Consider the following 19694-nt stretch of genomic DNA (forward strand, 5'->3'; position numbering starts at 1 on the left):
ACTCTGAAGAGTTTGTTTGTTAGCACTTGTTGAAATGATGTCTAATATAAAAATATCCATAACTCCTTTATTTATTTCCAAATTTTGAAAAAGACAGTTAAAATTATATTATATCTTTTCAAACCTTTTTTAATTTAGTTAGGAAAAAATGTCTGATCAAACAGAGAGGCAGTCATGATATGGCATATCATTTAATTTACCTTTAAATATGGTTTTAACTTGATAAAAGTGATTACTACCAATTTGTAATCAAGTCTTATAATAATTGATTTGTTTAACTTCTTATGATTTTGAGATTTCTAGAGTAGTATTCTAGAAGGCAAGCCAACAATTTTGGCCTTTCAGTATTTGATATATTTTTATTATAATTAGAATTTTTTAAATATTGATGATATATCTGAACTCATTATAGGAATACCAATAAAATATTTTTCTTAAAAAAACTAATTTTCAATACCAAAACTGATGGACAAAGGTTAAACTCTTGGACAGAGGTATGAATAAATAGACAGCTTTGTTCATCATACTTTAAAAAACCCCTAAAACGCATTGCATTATTTTCATTTTGATACAATTAGAAGGCAATATAGTAATTTTACCAACTCAATAAAAATGCATTATATGCAATATAATGCATTTCGTCCAACGTTTTGGTCCGTGGGATATGTAAATAGAAGAGATCCATATGTGATCTTTCATGCGTTTCAACTTTAAAATAACAGTAAACAGATTTTATTTAGTCTATGCATAGTTCTAATAGATGTTAATTATGAAAATTATAGCCAATAAAATAACAATGTAGAGAATTTATATGATATTGACCGCTCATAATGTGTATCACGTGTGTAGGTTCGAGGTAAATAACCGCAGTAATATATGAGAAATATAAATATATGCATTTTAATAATAACTCATATTACAATAAATTACATCTATCTATATATATTTACTCAATATACAAATTATAAAATTAAAATATACAGTGAGTTTAATAATCTGATTTGTAACGGATGATGTTGTTTGAAACTACTTTGCATTTAAACTCCTAAGCAGCAGTAATGAAAATTTTCACATACAATAATCAAAAATATGATTTTTATTGAATGGTAGATTTGTCAATACTGTTTTTTTACGATGAAAGTTTTACAAGCTCGATAAATCAATTATTTTATATATTAGTTGGAGTTAGTATGAATTCAGATTGTGGCTAAAAGTCCAAAGCATTTTGGGAAACAGGAAGGAGGGCGGTGCGAAAAGGTTGGAAACCACTGGATAAATATGTAATATTTCTAGTTACATTATAGAATTAATCTTTAAATATCTAGAACCTACAAAATTTGCAAATTTCAACAATAATAATCACCAGCAAAATATGACACATAGTATAAGAGTAGTACACTAATCATAACGGATGTTCTACTGAACTAGATTGGTTTCTTGTATTAGATATAATTTGTTACAAAAACTCCTTTTCCGTTACAAAAACAGAGCATGCAAATTATCATCACACCAAGCAGGTGTAATTTATGTTAATAATAGCATAACATATACAGAATAGAATCGCATAATTATCTACGACGCAATTTCCTGAGGAAAATGTTTTGCTTTCGTTAGAAACAACATTGGAAAACGACAAGAAATAGGTTTTCTGAAGGTTTTAGAGAAAATTTACTTTAAGTGAAACGCCAAATTAATAATAGAAAATGGAGCAATATTTATTATAGTAGTAAAGACTCCAAAATCATTTTAATAAAAGAACTAGTATTTGTTAAAAATGATACATTAAAGCAGTTTATGGGAATTAACTAACAATAAGAAATAATGATATATCTCATTATTTTTAATTGCGCTTATGAATTTAATAAAATAAAAATTTGTATAAGGAGGCGTCCCTTAGTCACATGATCAATTTTTTAAGGATTTTGGAAACTCCCCCCGCCCTTTCCCTTGGTTATATGTGGTTTTACTGAAAATTACACCCTTCTCCTGTGTTTTTAGTTATGAAAATAATCGTAAAATTTTTGATTTTTTTTGAAAATGTTTGGATTTTATTTAAAATTCAGCTGAATTCGTTCCTTCACGTGATATTTCGAGATTTTTTGTCAAACCCTCTCTGCCCCTAAAAGCCTCACGAGATTAAACACATATGAAATAAAATTAAATTAGACATTGATGAATAAAAAGTGGTTGAATGAATAAAGACCGAGCACCGCAGGGATTTTAATACAAACTATTTTATTTCAATTATCGTCTTGTTACAAAAAAAAAATACATAATCGAATAATTACGTACTGAATATATAACATATTGATCTGCCAAGAATAATAATCAAGGTCCGCCTATAATAATTCGCCAATTCAAGGTCTTTAAATGTTTTGCAGATCATAAGAGAACGCTCTAAAATTTAACAAAAGACTGGACATGACTCATGTAAAATGATCTAAAAATCCACTTCCTGGTTCAAATTGATTTGGCTGCTAAATATGACTTGTTATGAATTAAATAGAATATATTAGTTCTTGAACGCTGTATAATAAGTGATAATTATGTTATTTAAACACATAAAAACTGATTGACGTAGATTTATTCAGTGCGAGAGTTCTTGTTCATTAAACAATAAACATGTTTTTATGGAATAATATGGAACAAGAGAGCTAGGGGCTTATTGTTATAGAAATAAGTAAATTAAATCATATTAAGATGTTTCTTTGTCTCGATTGGACGAGAATAATGAAAGTTACAATATTTATATCGATCTATTTGAAAACACTTAATATTCCTCAAATATTTCATTAAGGTACCGGAAGTTTTGAGCAATTTGCCTTAAGGTGAACTCCACAAGTTTCGTTTTAAATTCAATCTGTGATAAGATGTAACAATTTTCGTAATTTCTAAATTATGTAAATATTTATCTTGATTGCCAAATTAAAAAAAATCTGTTACAATAAGCCCCTAGCCTCCTATACATTATTTTATTATTAGAGCTTTGTCCAAAGGTAGATTCATGACGTGAGTCCATTTTGTCGATGAAAAAATCTGTCTTCATAGATTTAAAGTATAAAACATGATTTGGATTTTAATTAGAATCATTAGTAATTCAGTCGATAAACTGTGGTACTTTGTATCCATATCTATCCATAAATCGTACCTACTATAGAATATAATTTTGACTTTGATGATTTTAGTAACTAGGCACTTTGTATCTACACCTTTGTGACTTTTATAAAAAAAATCATATTCACAGAACACAGTGAAAATTCAATTTCCCATCATTGTTGGTTTCTTCTCAAAAGGTAATGTTCATGTTTTTAACTTCCGTTGTAAAAATGTTTGGGCAAGAAATAAAAAGTTCTTAGGATTATTTTTTGTTAACTGTAAGATATTGTTCGTGCGAGAAAAGAGAAAGTTTAATGTATTCTTAATCAACGCGTCTGTGAATAACAAACATACACACGTATTATATAAAAAGATATAATAGATATCGTTTTCTAAATATTAAATAAATACGTAGTTTCATCACAATTAACTGAATATATGCCAGTCAAATTATTCCTAAATGTTATGCTTATGAAATTTTTATAATTTTACAATTATTTATATGCATTATCATACTACAAGATCAATTTGTAGATATTTTAATTAGATAGTTTGCCAATATACTAACTATTTTGTCTGTGATATGAAGAAATAAATTGATAGATGATTTATATAAAAATGGAAATAATATCCCTATACTACAAGTTTAAGTATCCATTTACTCTTTTAAAACTAGGCTCAAATATGTTTCCTAATTAAGTTTATCCTTTGGGTCATTGCTGAAATATTGAAAATACCTATTAATAATCTCATCAAATCTCACAAATAGAAACGTCAATCACTGGATAGCCTTTTATAATGCTAGTTTATAGAAATTATGTCATATATATGGAAATGGGTAAATTTATAAAAGAGAATTTCCATCTGTATAAAGATATATTAAAATTTATTGATTACAAAACTAAAAAAATGTCACGACATCTTGTTTGTTGTTTCTATTAAAATCCGATGCTAAGGCTCACTTAATTCCCACATACTCCTTGCTCAGTGTTAACCTCAAACCAGTTCAAAGATGAACGGAAACACGTTGTATTTATTTGTTCACATGGGGGTCACCAATACGGAAATGGATAAATTTATAAAAGATGATTTCCATCTGTTTAAAAATATATTAAAATTTATTGATTAAAAGCTATAGAAATGTCATGACTATTTGTTTCTATTAAAATCCGATGCTAAGACTCACTTGATTTCCATATATAGAATAAAAATAAAAGTTTTGATCTTTAAGAATAAAATTTAAAAAAAAATTTAATTCTTAAATCTATTATTTCAGATATATGTAAAAAATCTTCCCACAACAATGGAATCTTGGCTTTTGGATGTCGAACGTGTCAGAATACCAAGACCAAAAATTGGCTGTGGAAAAAGTGCCTTGGTTTCTGGCAAAATGAGGTTGCAATCAGGAAGGCGACCTCAAGAACCTCCAAAGGACTACCATGAAGGTGCCGTGGCACAACTGAGCTCACGAGTAGGCCAAGATATGGAAGACCTGAGAAGATCTTTGGAGGAGAAACTTTGAAAATGTGGAAGAGAATCTTTGATATTGGTGTCTGATTGCATGAATGATGGATGAGAGTATTTAGTTATAAGAAATATATTATTAGCTCATAAAATAAAAGTTTATCCCACAATCATTTCCAAGGTGGATGTATTTCCTATATACATATACCAAAATGGATTACGTTTAAAATGTTTACGATTATCTAAATTTCATAAAACAGGAATGTAAGTGAAATGTAACAGCCAAACCAAATTTGAAAAGATCAATTTTAAAACACATAAAAAAAATTACTTTAAATCTGTAATAATTTGAGTTTCAAGTACACTCGCTCCTAAGATTACTCAATAGGTGTATTATAACACCAGTATATCCATAATAGTATTATCTGTACATAAAAATATCTAGATATAATCTTCGACTATTGTAAGAACTAACATTAAATTATATAACACCATATGTATGATTACAACAGTAAATTGTAATTAAATTCTAATAAAATTTATACATTAAAAAGTGAAAATATGATTTTTATTTTTATAGCTCTAAGAATTGATTAGTTTATATGTTTATGGTGTAAGTAAATTGATTATGAAATATAGATTAAATATTGCTAACTTATATAGAGCAAAATAGATAATGAATGAATTAAGATAGAGATATAAATTTGTTTAAATTTCATATCAAATATAAAAATTACTAGAACAATTATTTCAAATTACGAGTATAACCATATTTTTATACTCATAATTTAAACAGGATTCAATATTAAACAGTCTTATGAGCAGTTTTGCTAAAACTTCTTCTGGCTTTTTAGAAGGTAGTCTAAACACAAACCTATCTATATTTTATTCTTCATTATTAGAATTTATCTAATCTGCTTATATTCATCTTGAATATTAATGCAGAAACGATTACAGAGAAATATTTTTACTTTGAAACTAATTGCTCATCTAGGTATCACTTACTGCTTGATATCCAGCTCCGTAACAACCATAAATTTCAATTAATTTTCCAGCAATTATACGGTAATTATGGTGATCGATTCTTCGAGTTTGAACCCGGATATCAAACCAATCACATTTTTGGCCCATAAAAAAAGTAATTCTGTAACGAGGTCACATGTAATAAAACCTATAAACACACCTATATAAAATTTAACACCATATTAGGTATAAGTCAGTTATTGAGGTCAATGACGTATTATGGAAGACTATTACTGAAATGTCAAGTTTGAATTTGATGTTTCGTGCTCTATAAATCACAAAAGTGATAGAGATACAGTATTAGTGTTAAATTTACTATTGTTTGGAAGCCAAGAATATAGTGAAAACCGATAAATTCTTTTTCTAGGAATTTCAAACGAATAAATTTCTTAAGAAATTCGTATTTATCTCATGAAATTTATTGCTTTGTTTGTCACATTATATGGAATTATATGGATCATAGTTTTTGCACGTTAAAAATGTAGAGCTTTCAATTCCATTTTTTTCAATCTCGTTTACGTATTATTTAAATCAAGATAAATTTTTATTCTGTTGTTTTAGAACAGGGTGCTGCTCTACAAACTGCTCTAAACAGTGCTAATTTTCATTTGTGAACCTATTGAAACGCAACCCAAAGGTCGTTCTTTGGTAAACGTTGTCTATAGTTTCAAATGAAAAATAATATCACTACTATTAAGGTGACCATATTTTTCAAGTCAAAACCGGGAATTTGTGGGTGTTAGGGGTGTTGGCTTCAAAATATCAAATGCTTCTTAAGGATACACTAATATATCAGTTTTTTATATGAATCTTTTTTTCTAATCGCAATTACGAACTTTATTATTTAATTATATGTAATACTCTCTTATCTATGTTTTATTTCTATGGTTTTTATGTTTTTGAGCCTTGTATACAATTCTATCCAATTTTCTCCATAATTATTTTGAGAAAGGAACACAAGGTGAAAATCTGGGACTGCCAAACCAGGTCACCTTACTAGTATTTGATATCGAGACGCAGGCTAAAACCAAGATTTCTTATTGAGAATTAAAGCTTGCAACCTGAATTATAAAATTGTATATTTTTTTGAAGACTTTGTAAACAGAATTATTTTTCTTCAAAATAATTCCATAATTTGCATCTTCTTAAAATTCTACTGGTTATTAATATACGATAATTCCGCATCTTTCTAATTATAGTCTTAGGTATAATCTAACATATCCAAAATCAAAATTAACCAGTAAAAATAAAACAATCCAGTTAAACTGCAATTAACAATCAAACAATAATTGTGATATTATTCATCTAATACAGTATCAAACCAAAACTTTGGAAAAACGTATGGATCCATTTACAACTAGGTTTTTAATTCATATTTCAACTAATAGCTTATGAAATCCTATGTGAGTTTAAACTGTACTTTACAGAAATTATCTCTCTTTACTAGGATGAAATGAGATATAATTTTTCATGTGCTTAATACATCATTGATCATTAGCTAAATTAACACAGGAAGATTAATGAGCATCTTCATTACTTCAACTTTGCTCAGAGCTCAATTTGCATAGACGATTATGTGCTCGTTATGTGTGAACTATTTATCAAATTTCGCAGATGTGATAGAATACTATTAAAGGCAAATCTAACCAAATTTAAAAAAATGGTATATTATGAAATATTAGAAATTATACCAAATACATGCAATTGATATTCTGACGACATGGCATAGAGACGAATCAACATTTATAAAATCACAAGAAGATGTATTCTCAGTGGAACTGGATCGCAATTAAATTTTTGTTTTATTTTATTCGTATGTTAATTAATTTGCGACATTAATTTGTAATCAAATCGATTAAGCGGACCACATTGTAGCTTACGATAAAATTGTATCATGCCAACAAGATAATATAATCAATATAAAAATAATATACAATGAATTACTATAAATATAATTAAAATGATAGCTTACCATCCCAAACGTATAAGATGTATCAAAAATAGCTAATATATATTAACAGATAATAAATATTAACGCAGTTAAGATTAAATACGTGTATTTAATAGTGCATATTATAGTTAAAAAAATTAAATTTGTTACCAAAGTGATTTTTTTGTTTAGATGATGATAATCAAACATTGAATGACTTGCATATTTAGTGCTTAATATACATTTTTTTAAATATTATTAACTTTTCGTAGGGTAAGTTATCATAATTGTCCAAAAATCGAAATTGAAATTTTTTGCATATTTTCACGTTTCAGAAATTTCTGAACATATTGGTATATTTCAGAAAAAATGGATGTGTTTGTATGTGTGTGTGTATGTGTGGAAAAAATTTTTCGGCGACGATTTTGAGCGGATTAACCAAATTGAATTGTTCTAAAAACATTTGATTCCTATTGATAGGGAGATGTGCTGATTAGTTTTTGACAGAGGCAGGTCCAGCCGTTACGGAGTTACGGGGCACAGAGTGCAGAAAGTTATTGTAATCGTCCAAAAATCGAAATTGAAAATTTTTACATTTCTTCACGTTTTGAAGGTTTCTGAACATTTGGGCATAGCGCAGAAAAAATGAATGTGTGTGTGTATGTGTGTGTGTTATATATGTATGAATACAAATTTTCGTCCACGATTTCGGCCGTACGAATTAACCGATTTGAATGGTTTAAAACACATTCGATTCCTATTGATAGGGAGATGTGCTGGTTAGTTTTTGGCAAATGCAGGTTCAGCCGTTACGGAGATACGGGGCAAAGCATGTAGAAAATAGAAATCGAGTTTTTGAGAGAACGGAGTATCCGATTTGAATGATTTAAAGAACAATCAATTAGTAATAATTGGGAGAAGTGGTTATTAGTTTTTGGCAAAGACAGGTCGAGCCATTTTGAAGATACAGAGCTAAATGTACAAGAAAAAATTTGTATATCAAAAATAATTCAGATTTTAGTTTTAATTAAGGTTAAAGTTCTAAAGCTTACTTATATACTTTAAATGAAATATTTTATCTTTGTAATTCAGTTTATATAATTCTTGTAAATATTAGACAATGTTACAGTATTTATAATAATCTATTTGAAAAAGATTTATGCTCCTCGAACATTTTATTACGCTGCGGGAAGTTCCAGCAATTAAGGCACGATGCCATGCACCATCTATTGGAAATTTGATCCATTTGTTTGTATTCGATCCCAGTACATTTATTTATAGAATTATCATTTTCGAATTAAAATTTTTCATATTTAAAAAAACAATAGAACAAAATCCAAGTTTTGTAATGATGAGAATATTATGATGCATTTAACAAAACAGTTAAATCAATTAATTATCGCACATATTATCCTAATCAAGTACTGCTACTTTTTACAACATCCAATTCTGAAGAGTCAATGTAACTCATTTATATAAATTTTATCCAATTAATGGACACTCTAATTAAATTTAGAGCCGATCCACTTCAGGCATCGATGCACCTCCGGTAATAAATAAAACTGGTTTTGGCGTTCATTAAAAGTTCAACGACATAAAACAAAAATTGATCCTTTATAACTGGATTTTGCAACAAAATTATTAATGATTTCCAACTCAGACAGTGGTGTATGAAAATGGAATAAAGAAATAAAAAGATAAAGGTCTTAAAAAATGAAAATTGAAGTCTATAAATACCTAGTGTGTTATAAAAAATTAAGCAAATTGGAAACTTTTTTTTTAATTACATTGTTTATTACAACTGTTAAATAGTTAACATCTAGTAATATTGATAAATAGTAACATAGATTTAAATAAATAAGAGAGCAAAGGATAGAATTTACATGAAAATAATATCTGTAGTATGATGATTTAATATAAAATAAAAGCAAATAATAATAAAAATAAAATTAATAAATGATATAAATAAAATTTCTGAATAATAAAATAATACTAGAAAAACAATAAACTTGGAAACTTGGCAAATGATCACAAATTTAGAATTTTAATTTAAAATGGTTTTTTTAATATTTTGGCATATTTAAAGCTTTAAAAATAGAGTTTTTTAGAATTATCAAACGTTTCTAAACTTTATGAAAATTTTGTAAGTTTTGATACGTATGATATAAATTTTTATGCTTTGATATAAATAGCCATGAGTTTAAAGTAAAAAAGCAAGTTTTTAAAATTTCAAGGAACAATACCTTGCATGCATTAAATAATTAAATATATTTGAAGACAAATATCTTCAAAATATTTTATTTTTATTTTTGCTAGTTTTAACAATCAGATTACAATATAATCTACTCGAATAAGTTAAAAGTGAGGGTATTGAAAATCAAAATCAAGAAAAAAATGAAAGAGTAGAATAAATTAAAGAAAAAAAATAGAATTAAATAAATGAGTAAATAATAATAAAAATAATAATATTAATAATAAAAACAATTAAAAATGATAAATAATAATTTTAAGAAACTTGTGTCAAAATATTAATAAAACTAAAGGTGTATGGCCTTGTGCCAAAGCAAAATTTTGGAATCTAGTTATTACGTCCTATAAACAAATATTATTTTTTCAATACTGAAACCTCGTTGACAAATTTACAATTTGGATTCTATTTTCATTTTTGTTTTTTCTAACATTTTTTCTAAATTCAATCTATTTTTTCAGTTTTGACAAAAAATTGTTTATTTAAAAAAAAACTGTATATTGCAGTTTTTTCATTTTCAATATCATTTGTATACCTTCGAAATATTTTATGATTTTTATTAATGATAGAAACGAAAATGTACATATTGCAAAATATGATACAATAAAAAAGTGTACTGAACTCTGTGCAAATAAAGTCAAATAATGTCATCGAACCTGATGCATAATGTCATTGAAGAAAAAATGGAAATGATTGATGAATCAGGAAATAGAAAATCGCATATGATTATCGATTTGCGATAAATAAGTATTTATGATAAATATAAAATAAGGTTGTTTTTTTTTTCAATATCTGCGCCTATCCAGTAAGGATCATCAGCATCATCAAATATTGGTTATATATAATATAACAATAAAATAGAAAAAATAATATTTTGTTAAAATAGCAAATATTGTGAATGTCCTATTATTATTGAAGATTTCGTATGCATATTACAAAATCTTGAAATAGTACAGATTAGTAATACACAAAATGAATCATTTGCTCACTAGAGCATTTCATTATTGTAAGTGCACACCGTAACAAGGGCGAAAGTTTATGCAATTTAACTTTGAGAATTGCAAAATTTTTGCATATTATAGATTAGACTAACGATAATGTAATATTGTCTGTGAAACTAGTAGCATGACAATATATTTTTATATAAATTATCTTATACTATAATATAGAATGAATTAAATCCTATATAATTTTTAGGATATCTTGTTGATATTTAATGTTTTAACATGTTGATCATAAGCCTTATATTAAGAGGTTTCATCAAAATCGTCAAAAAAAATTCAACAATTAATCACAACTGAAATATAGCCTCAAGTGAAAATCGCTTCTCGTGGGTATTGTTGCATATATAATAAAAATGTCAGCAAATACTTCGAGTACAGTTAATTAGTCATAATTGGATTAGACAACTGGGTTGCCATCCATTCAAAAATCCATATATTAAAGTCATAGCAATCACTGAATCACTGGTCACTGAATGTCCTAATTGTAACAGATTGTAATTAAAAAAAACTAACGAAAAAAACGGCCTGGCCGATCTTACCAAAATCTGATCAGCATGATAACCAACTGATATTTCCAACATAGTGTTTGGATAACATATGGACAAGAAATTTGCTCAATATAGAGAAACAGTTTGGCCGACGGTCGTGGAAAATTAATCAAATTGCGAAAAATGGACTGGCATTTAGATTTTTGAAATCGGTTCAGCTGCTTTTTTTTTTGAGGAAACGTCGACAATGGTCAAACTTGGAGACGATTCTGAATTATTTGAAACTTCTCTTTAGGGAAGAAGAAGGAAAATACTTGTGATATACATTTTTTGAACAGCGATCAAAATTAACCAAGTATTCTATAAGTTGTCGTGATTAAGTTATATTTGCCAAATGTGAAAACTCTGCAAGAAGAAGTAATAAATCTGGCTAATATATCAAACATTCCTCATGAAGTAAGAGCTAATGCTGTAAGAGCTTTTAAAGACTTATTTGATCTTTGGTGTGATCAGAATGCCCAAAAAAAAAACAAAATATTTAATGAAATTAGAAGAAAATGAAATAGTCCTAGCTTGTGTTTCTAGTATTTTAAGTGGAGCAGGATCTAGTGCTTCTAAGGCTTTTAAAAATTTATATAATTATTTGTTTGATAAGAAAGGAAATAGAACACAATATTTAAAAACTCTAGAAAAAGAAGAAATAAATCTATCTAATATGTTCAGTATTCTAGGTGAAGCAGGTAGTAATGCTCCTAAAGCTTTCACAGATTTATAAGATCTTTGGTTTGATGAGCAAGAAATAAAAAACATTATTTAAAAATTCTCGAGAAAGAAGGAATAAATCTATCTAATATGTTTCAGTATCTTTCCTCGGATATTATAATGCTCCAAAAGAATATTTTAATTTCAAATCATATTTGGATCTAGTTTTTTTCAGTAAATTTTATTCAAAGATCAACATATAACTCTCATAATGCTAGTCGTTCACTTATGTTAGTATAAATTTGGTTCACTTAGTTAGTTTGCTACTAACAAAATAAATCATTCTTTTCAACATCAAATTAATATTGTTATAAGTTAGGTTAAGTTAAAGTAAGTTTAGAAAAAATTCTTTGGAAAAGTGTGAGCAAACAAATTTCATCACTTTTTTGTCTGATATAAGTAAAATGATTAGAATGTTTTGAAAACCAAAGATGTAAAACAATAATCTGAGGATTTTTGCGATATCAATAACATACCATATAAAAAGTTAATGACGACAATACCAGATCCGTTAGAATAGGTTGAATCTCATTGAAATATAGCAATACAATGATCCTACATTTATATTTAGGAATCTATCAGGTATGTTAGATACAATCTTGATTCAAGTTTACCGTATTCCTAGAACTTTGAGAGAAACAAGAAAATAATTGCTTTCTGTTAGAATTCAATTAAAGTTCAGTTGCATAACTGATACGAGCAGATAGATGGATATACGAGTAATTAAATTGATTCATGATATTAGTTATAAATCTCGCTTAATTCACAGTTACAAGCATACCGAATTTATTAATTAAATTAATTAAAGAGCACTTAAAATAATTTGCTTAAATAGATGCTAATGGTTCATTATACTTTAGGACGTTTTCATGTATAATGATATACTTATAGTTACTGTTAATTATAAAAATTATTGTTATAATTATAAAAAATATAGTTCAAGAGGATCAGGTTTTTTTAAATATTATTATTCGAATAATTAGTTAGTATCAAAATTAGAATTCAAGTTCAAACGATTAGAAACAATAGTAAATTATTCGTTCAATTCTGAAAGTTCAAAAAACGGTTTGAATGACCTTCTATACAACATTTATATATGTATATATATATATATTAGCTGGCCCGGTAAACGTTGTTACCATATAAGGTATTTGTAAACAATTTCCAACATCCAAAAGTTGACGTTTCAAACATTTCAAAAAAGTTGATATTTTGAATTTCTAATAACATTTGCAACCAGTTTAAAACTACTTACTGCAATTAAATATTATTCTTCTAAAACATTCTATTATTGAACATAATCTGTCAAAACCATTTGATATTTGACGTATAACCCGCAGTTAATTGTTTCATTTTGAATTACGCTTCTACAAAAACTTTTAAATTAAAAATGTAAAGTTTCTACGCAATTTTGGAATAATATCTCACCTTTCCCACTACCTCTCGATTAGCACAAATATTTCTACACTAAAACTGGCCAAATCGGTTCAGCTTTTTTCGAATTATAGCAAATCTAATTTCATTCATTTCATTTCTTCATTTATATATATATATATATATATATATTATATATATATAAATGAAACTTGATGCTCTGTTAGATTTGTTATAATTCGAAAAAAGCTGAACCGATTTGGCCAGTTTTAGTGTAGAAATATTTATATATTATATATATATATATATATATATATATATATATATATATATATATATATATATACATATATATATATATATATATATATATATATATATATATATATATACGAGTATATTCCAATGTCAGTGGCACTCGATGAGATATGACACCAATTCCACTACATGATTTTGCAATATTATTATATAAATGAGTCAGTACTATTAATTGTAATATTCAACAATAATGTGAAAAAACTAGAACAAGGAAATTAAAAAAAATCTTGAAATTTGCTCAATAAAGGTATATGAAATCTAGATAGTTTTTTAGACGAAGATTAAAATAAATCTTGATGGCATCAAAGTGCATGAAATAAAGAGGAACTGCGCAGATTCTAAATGCAATTACTCCATTGAGCAAAGAAAAAGGCACTAAAATAATATTTAAACTTATCTGAACTTAAAAATTGTATAGAGGTAGATATTGTGCATTTATTTATAGTTGTATAGACCTCATTGTTCCATTGGTTTTTAATATGACTCGTAATTTGACTGAGGTTATGGTTCGGCAAATTCAATTTTATATATAAAACAATTCATACCCACAATAGTATAAAAGATTGCGTGCAATGAGATTACATGGAATAGTATAATATACGTACCGAGTTTATTTTTTTATAATTTTTTATTTATTCGGAAATTAATAAAAATATGTTATGTTTGAAAAATGTAACAAAACTAATGCAGATTCATGGCAAAGTGAAGTTATATATTAAAACACATTCAATAACGATTTCATTATAAAGTTCGGCAAATTCAATTTTATATATAAAACAATTCATACCCACAATAGTATAAAAGATTGCGTGCAATGAGATTACATGGAATAGTATAATATACGTACCGAGTTTATTTTTTTATAATTTTTTATTTATTCGGAAAATTAATAAAAATATGTTATGTTTGAAAAATGTAAAACAAACTAATGCAGATTCATGGCAAAGTGAAGTTATATATAAAAACACATTCAAATAACGATTTCATTATAAAGTTGAAAAAAAGTTGGTTTTATGATGAAAATCTTTCTTTATTTTTTCTCCGCTAATTGCAACAATATGCATAAAAACCCAAAATTAGTTCTTATGGTGTTTGAGTTTCAGATAATCCATGGATTAACGGTTAATCGTATTTCTCATAATTCAATTCAGTTTCAATTAATTAAGCAGTTACAATATTAATATTCATTTCATTACTTCATTGAATGCAAATGAAAATAGAATGAATAATCAAATTCTCACACACATTACTGTTACCACAAAGGTCATTGTCGGTTTCACATAATTTCTCTTATTTCATGAATGTGTAATATAAATAACGCTAAGTGATAAATTTATTCATTGAGAATAATGAAGCCGCTTGCAAATTTTAGTTTGCTTTAATTTAGAGCAGTGTTTTCCAACGTGGGACTCATAAAAAGAGAAAAGACACGATTTTAACTTTTTAGATCTGGGTTAGTTATATACAGTGTCAGATGTCGGTGACGAATTTTAACAGAATACAAGGAAATATTTCTAATATTAGTTTTTTATTATTTATTTAATTTTCTTAAGAAATTTTACTGTCAATGTTTTTTTAATAGTTTTACAGTATTTTCTTCTCAATACTGATCATTATGTTTGATATCATTGTTTTGGTAAGATTGCTTTAAATAATTTCTGTAAAACACGCAAAGATATATATATATATATATATATAAATTAAAATTTTTATAGATAAAAAGTACGAACCGAATCCTCATAATCAGGCCTGTGCAACGCCATTTGCGATCCCTCTCTGGACTCTCCAGGGCTGGAATGCCTTCTAGAACCACGACCACCTGCCAACTCGTCATCTTGCATATAATTCTGAAATAAAATTAGGCATTTGCTAATTTTACATCGAATAGAACACACTATATAATATACAAAGGAGAAAATCACAGTGAATAATACACAACAGAATAGCAAAACCAACTAGAATATATAGGTTGAAATAAACAGATAAATGTAAGTTATGTCTTTTCTTCCCTTTTTATAAAAGACTAATATTATTACATCCACTCTTGCAAAAAAATTATCCAAAATCCCAACTTTAAAAGTAGGTGCAATAATTGGAATAAATCGTCACATGCGTGGAAATAAAAGAAATCAAGACATGCGTGTATTTGATCATATTTTTCTCATTTCCTAATATACTTTCAAAGCTAACACGACCTAAATATTGATAGCACTGTTTTTATTCTTGGTTATTTAATTAAACGTAATTTACAAAAAACTATTTATATTACTGAACTCTGTCGTACCTTACTTTTTGTTCAAGTAATATAATAATCTGGACGCGGTTTTCTGGAACGTTTTTATAGTGTTCAGAAGTATTATCTTATTATATTGGTTATGAAAGCGGCAATCTTCATGGCATTGAGCTTTTATACCGGATGGTTGCAACCCTGCAGAGGGAGTAGCGTATTTGGTTCGGACTTATTTTTCTCACTTTCATAACTATGATGCAATAATCAAAACTGATGAAGTTGTTTTTACAGCCTAAATTACTTTTTTCAATTTCACCTGACAGAGAGGTAATTTGTATCAACAGAAACAATTTCACCTTTTTCTTGCAAAATCTGTCTCTGGTATATCTTTATATGCTTAAGTTAGTGTAAGAGTTACAGAGAACTAGGTCTCTGGAAATGATGGCCTTATTTGTCGAAACTTTTATAAACAAATGGTTATACTACACACTATCATAATGCTCCATCTTCAAAGACCAAACATTTGCATTAACTTAAAATATCGAGTTCCAAATTACTAAATTTTTTGATTGAAGTGTAAAACTGATTGATTATGCTCAAGTAACTACCAAAATTTTTGAAGTATGCATATTACGATCTACCTATATGAAATGCAATAAACAAATATGCCTAAGTAGATTCAATGAAATCTTCATTAAGAGCAATAACAATATTGACAAGAAAATATACTACTTATTGTCTCTGTTTTCATAAATTATTTTAAGTAGTTTAATTAAATAATATCTTCAAACTAAAAGGTAATGTTAATAAAACAGTAAAATTTATAATTTTTTTTAGATAGTAGAATCTTCATAGTAAATTCTTTATATAAATAATACGGGCGAACTGGCAGAGGTTAAATGCATGAGTTGACATGGTCAGTAACATATTCCTCTATCTTGTCTATTAAAAAACAAAGATCTCCCGTTTCTTAGTCAGGTGATCATAACCATAATTTGATATTCAAGTATCTTGCCACCAAAAAAGAACAACGTGTATGAGATTTTTGAGATATGGAATATGGTATTTAGAGGAGAGATACGAGTATTAAGTGCTAATTTACCCAAACTGTAAAAAGCCAATTCAACGTTATTAAAATTAGAAGTGATAGGTAGAACTAAACTCATGTCGTTAGGTAGTCCTACAGAAATACTTTAGAAACTGTCTGCAGCAGAAGAAATTTTAAATTCGAATAAAGGAGTCCATTTATAATTGACTAAGAAATAGTGCATAATAAATAAAGTATTAAGTGAAAAGTATAACTATTAAGAAGAACGTTGGATGGCCGTATTTTGTTATTTAACATATACATATATCACTTCTACATATTTCTTCTACATATATCACTTCTACATATTTCTCATCTCGTTATTGTCCTTTTCAAAGGACATGTTTACAAAGGACATGAAGTCATGTTCTACATAAAAATCAGAATGTTGCTGATTAGCTTTTGATTAAAATCAGCAAGGCCATTTTTTTACTTTTTTGAAAGTTTGAAAACTATTCGAAGACTTCCACGATTGTAATTTTTCTAATTTACATTTTTATATATTCATCATTCTGATTTTTAGTTTTATTTTTAATATATTATGCATTTATAAAGAAGATTTTAAAGCATTTTATTTTCTATTAGTAAAAAAATAGTTTACTTGAAAATCTTAAACGAGTCTAATCATTTTTTCGATTTTTAGTTTAGATGTGATCTTATATTTTTGTAGAAGAGTTTTGTAGGTCAACAAAATAAAGTAAGAGTATAGTATACCTAGTATACAGTGAATTATAGAATCTCAGAAATTTTATATATGACTTCTGTTAAAATCCAAAAACTTCTAAACCGAGCAATTTTAATATTTTAGTAAAAGAAGATAATTTAACAGTTTGAAGCAGGTTGATTCTGGAATGATTCTTTTGATTTTCTTTATTTAAAATTTGAAGTTAATACATGTGCATTGTCTATAGATATTAACAATTTAGAACAGACATCAAATAACTACAAAAAACCTATTTATACTAATATTTTGAAGAATTTTACAACAGATTAATGATCAGTTATTTACTTCTTTTAATTTTCTCTTAACGAAATGATTATAGTCATTCGCAAAAATATTTTTAAAAATATATTTATTCTTAAAAACCACTTCTTAAAGTAAAGAGTATTCACAAACAACACAATACTAAGGTGCAATATCAAAAAACGTGTCAACAGAATAGAAGCGAAGAAGGTATTCTAAAACATAGAAGAAATTTTGCTAATACATTCCAATAAAAACATTGAAAAATTAAAATTAATTCATATAAACTCCAAATGGAAAAGTTGGGATATAGAGACTAGCACAAGGTGTGTGATCTAATTTTATGAAAATTGATTTAAGAAAGTTGCAGGGTTTATTTCTAATTGACAAAATATACCTGCGTATCGGTGTCTTCATCGTTCGACAACATTAGATCCGTTGTTGTTGGACGTTGATGACTCCATCCAGTATGACGAGGAGTTCTGAAGACACATGCGAATTTTTACTAATCGACATAGAAATAATTATCGCGAGATAAAAAAACGAAATTTACCAGGCTAATATAATTGATTGTTATAGAAAAACAAGTCTCGAAACGACACTTATAGGAAAATTAGAAATTACCAGTCATTAAACATTAGATTATAAAAATCAGTTTGCGATCAATTTATTTTTAACTCCGTACTTTCGATAAAATTATTGCTTGAACAATTTACCACGACTGCAATATTCTTTATTGCTTATCAAAAATTTATCTATCTTAAAAGTTTAACTTTTTGGTACATATTTGTGGTACTTTCCTATGTTCGTTCATTTTTTATTAGAGTATTCTATAATTTTGCCAAAAACGCCAATAAATTATTAAAAATGTAATTCATTCTATTAAAATCTTTAATTTGTTTTTTGATACCAATCTCACCTAGATTGCCTATCATGAGCTTGTAAACCTACTCCGGAATCTTCCGAAGGTGATCTTAAGTGGTCCTCCATCATAGGTTCACCAAAAATTGCACCACCGTCCTGAAAACAACGTTCAATGACAAAAGCTATTCGCGAACGTCGATAAAAAAATTAAGAAAAAAATTCATTCGTGATAGAAAAATAGAAAAATCTAAAAAAATGATGCAAAAAGAATTTACACAACGTGCTCTAGTTGGATATTTACATAGGAATGAAACTAAATATATATATGGAATAATTTATACCTATTCGTAATAAGTTGTAACAGGGTATAATTTTTTAAAGATTTATGAAATAAAAATTTGTACAGGAGTGCGAAAAAACACGTGCTTCAAAACTTAGTATCAATTATAATGAATTTGATTTAATTAATTGAATTATTTATTATTAATAATGCAGGTTTGATACTCGAGACTTCGACATCATAGCATGAGAAATTAAAATAATATTTAAATTTAGATATAGTAGAAAAAATCAAAAACATCCTTAGGTTATTCATTTTATGAAATATTATATATAACAAGGATTAATTGAATAAGGCAATATTAAAAAAATTACTAGCAATTCCAATGCTTCGAATGAGTTTTGGTCAATTTGAGGACCAGAACACAATGGAAATAGCAAAGCTCTGACAAAATTTTCTCTAATAAAATAATTGGTTCTTCGATAACATTTAAAACCTTCAGCTTCCCAACAAAAAATTTAAGGAGAATTTGTAAAAACAAAAATCTAATACAACATTTAAT

At 27.0% G+C, this 19694-nt stretch overlaps 1 protein-coding gene across 2 annotated transcripts in view; it reads right to left on the reverse strand.

Annotated features, from left to right (window-relative positions):
• The window catches only part of LOC113372786, a 66368-nt gene that overhangs the window by 40628 nt on the left and 6046 nt on the right, over window positions 1–19694 (reverse strand). The window contains exons 1-2 of one of the 2 annotated variants that reach the window (XM_026613127.1): window positions 18908–19010; window positions 15438–15554 (exon numbers count right to left, since the gene is read on the reverse strand). In XM_026613127.1, the coding sequence (XP_026468912.1) occupies window positions 15438–15548 (111 nt within the window). In that variant the 5' untranslated portion in view covers window positions 15549–15554; window positions 18908–19010. Of the gene's footprint in view, window positions 1–15437; window positions 15555–18907; window positions 19011–19694 lie in introns of those variants that run through there. The other variant, XM_026613126.1, reaches the window with a different exon arrangement.

Source organism: Ctenocephalides felis, unplaced genomic scaffold (assembly GCF_003426905.1).
Source record: "Ctenocephalides felis isolate EL2017-DRISC unplaced genomic scaffold, ASM342690v1 CF-g0.4_SCAFFOLD_01604, whole genome shotgun sequence".
Taxonomy (NCBI): domain Eukaryota; kingdom Metazoa; phylum Arthropoda; class Insecta; order Siphonaptera; family Pulicidae; genus Ctenocephalides; species Ctenocephalides felis.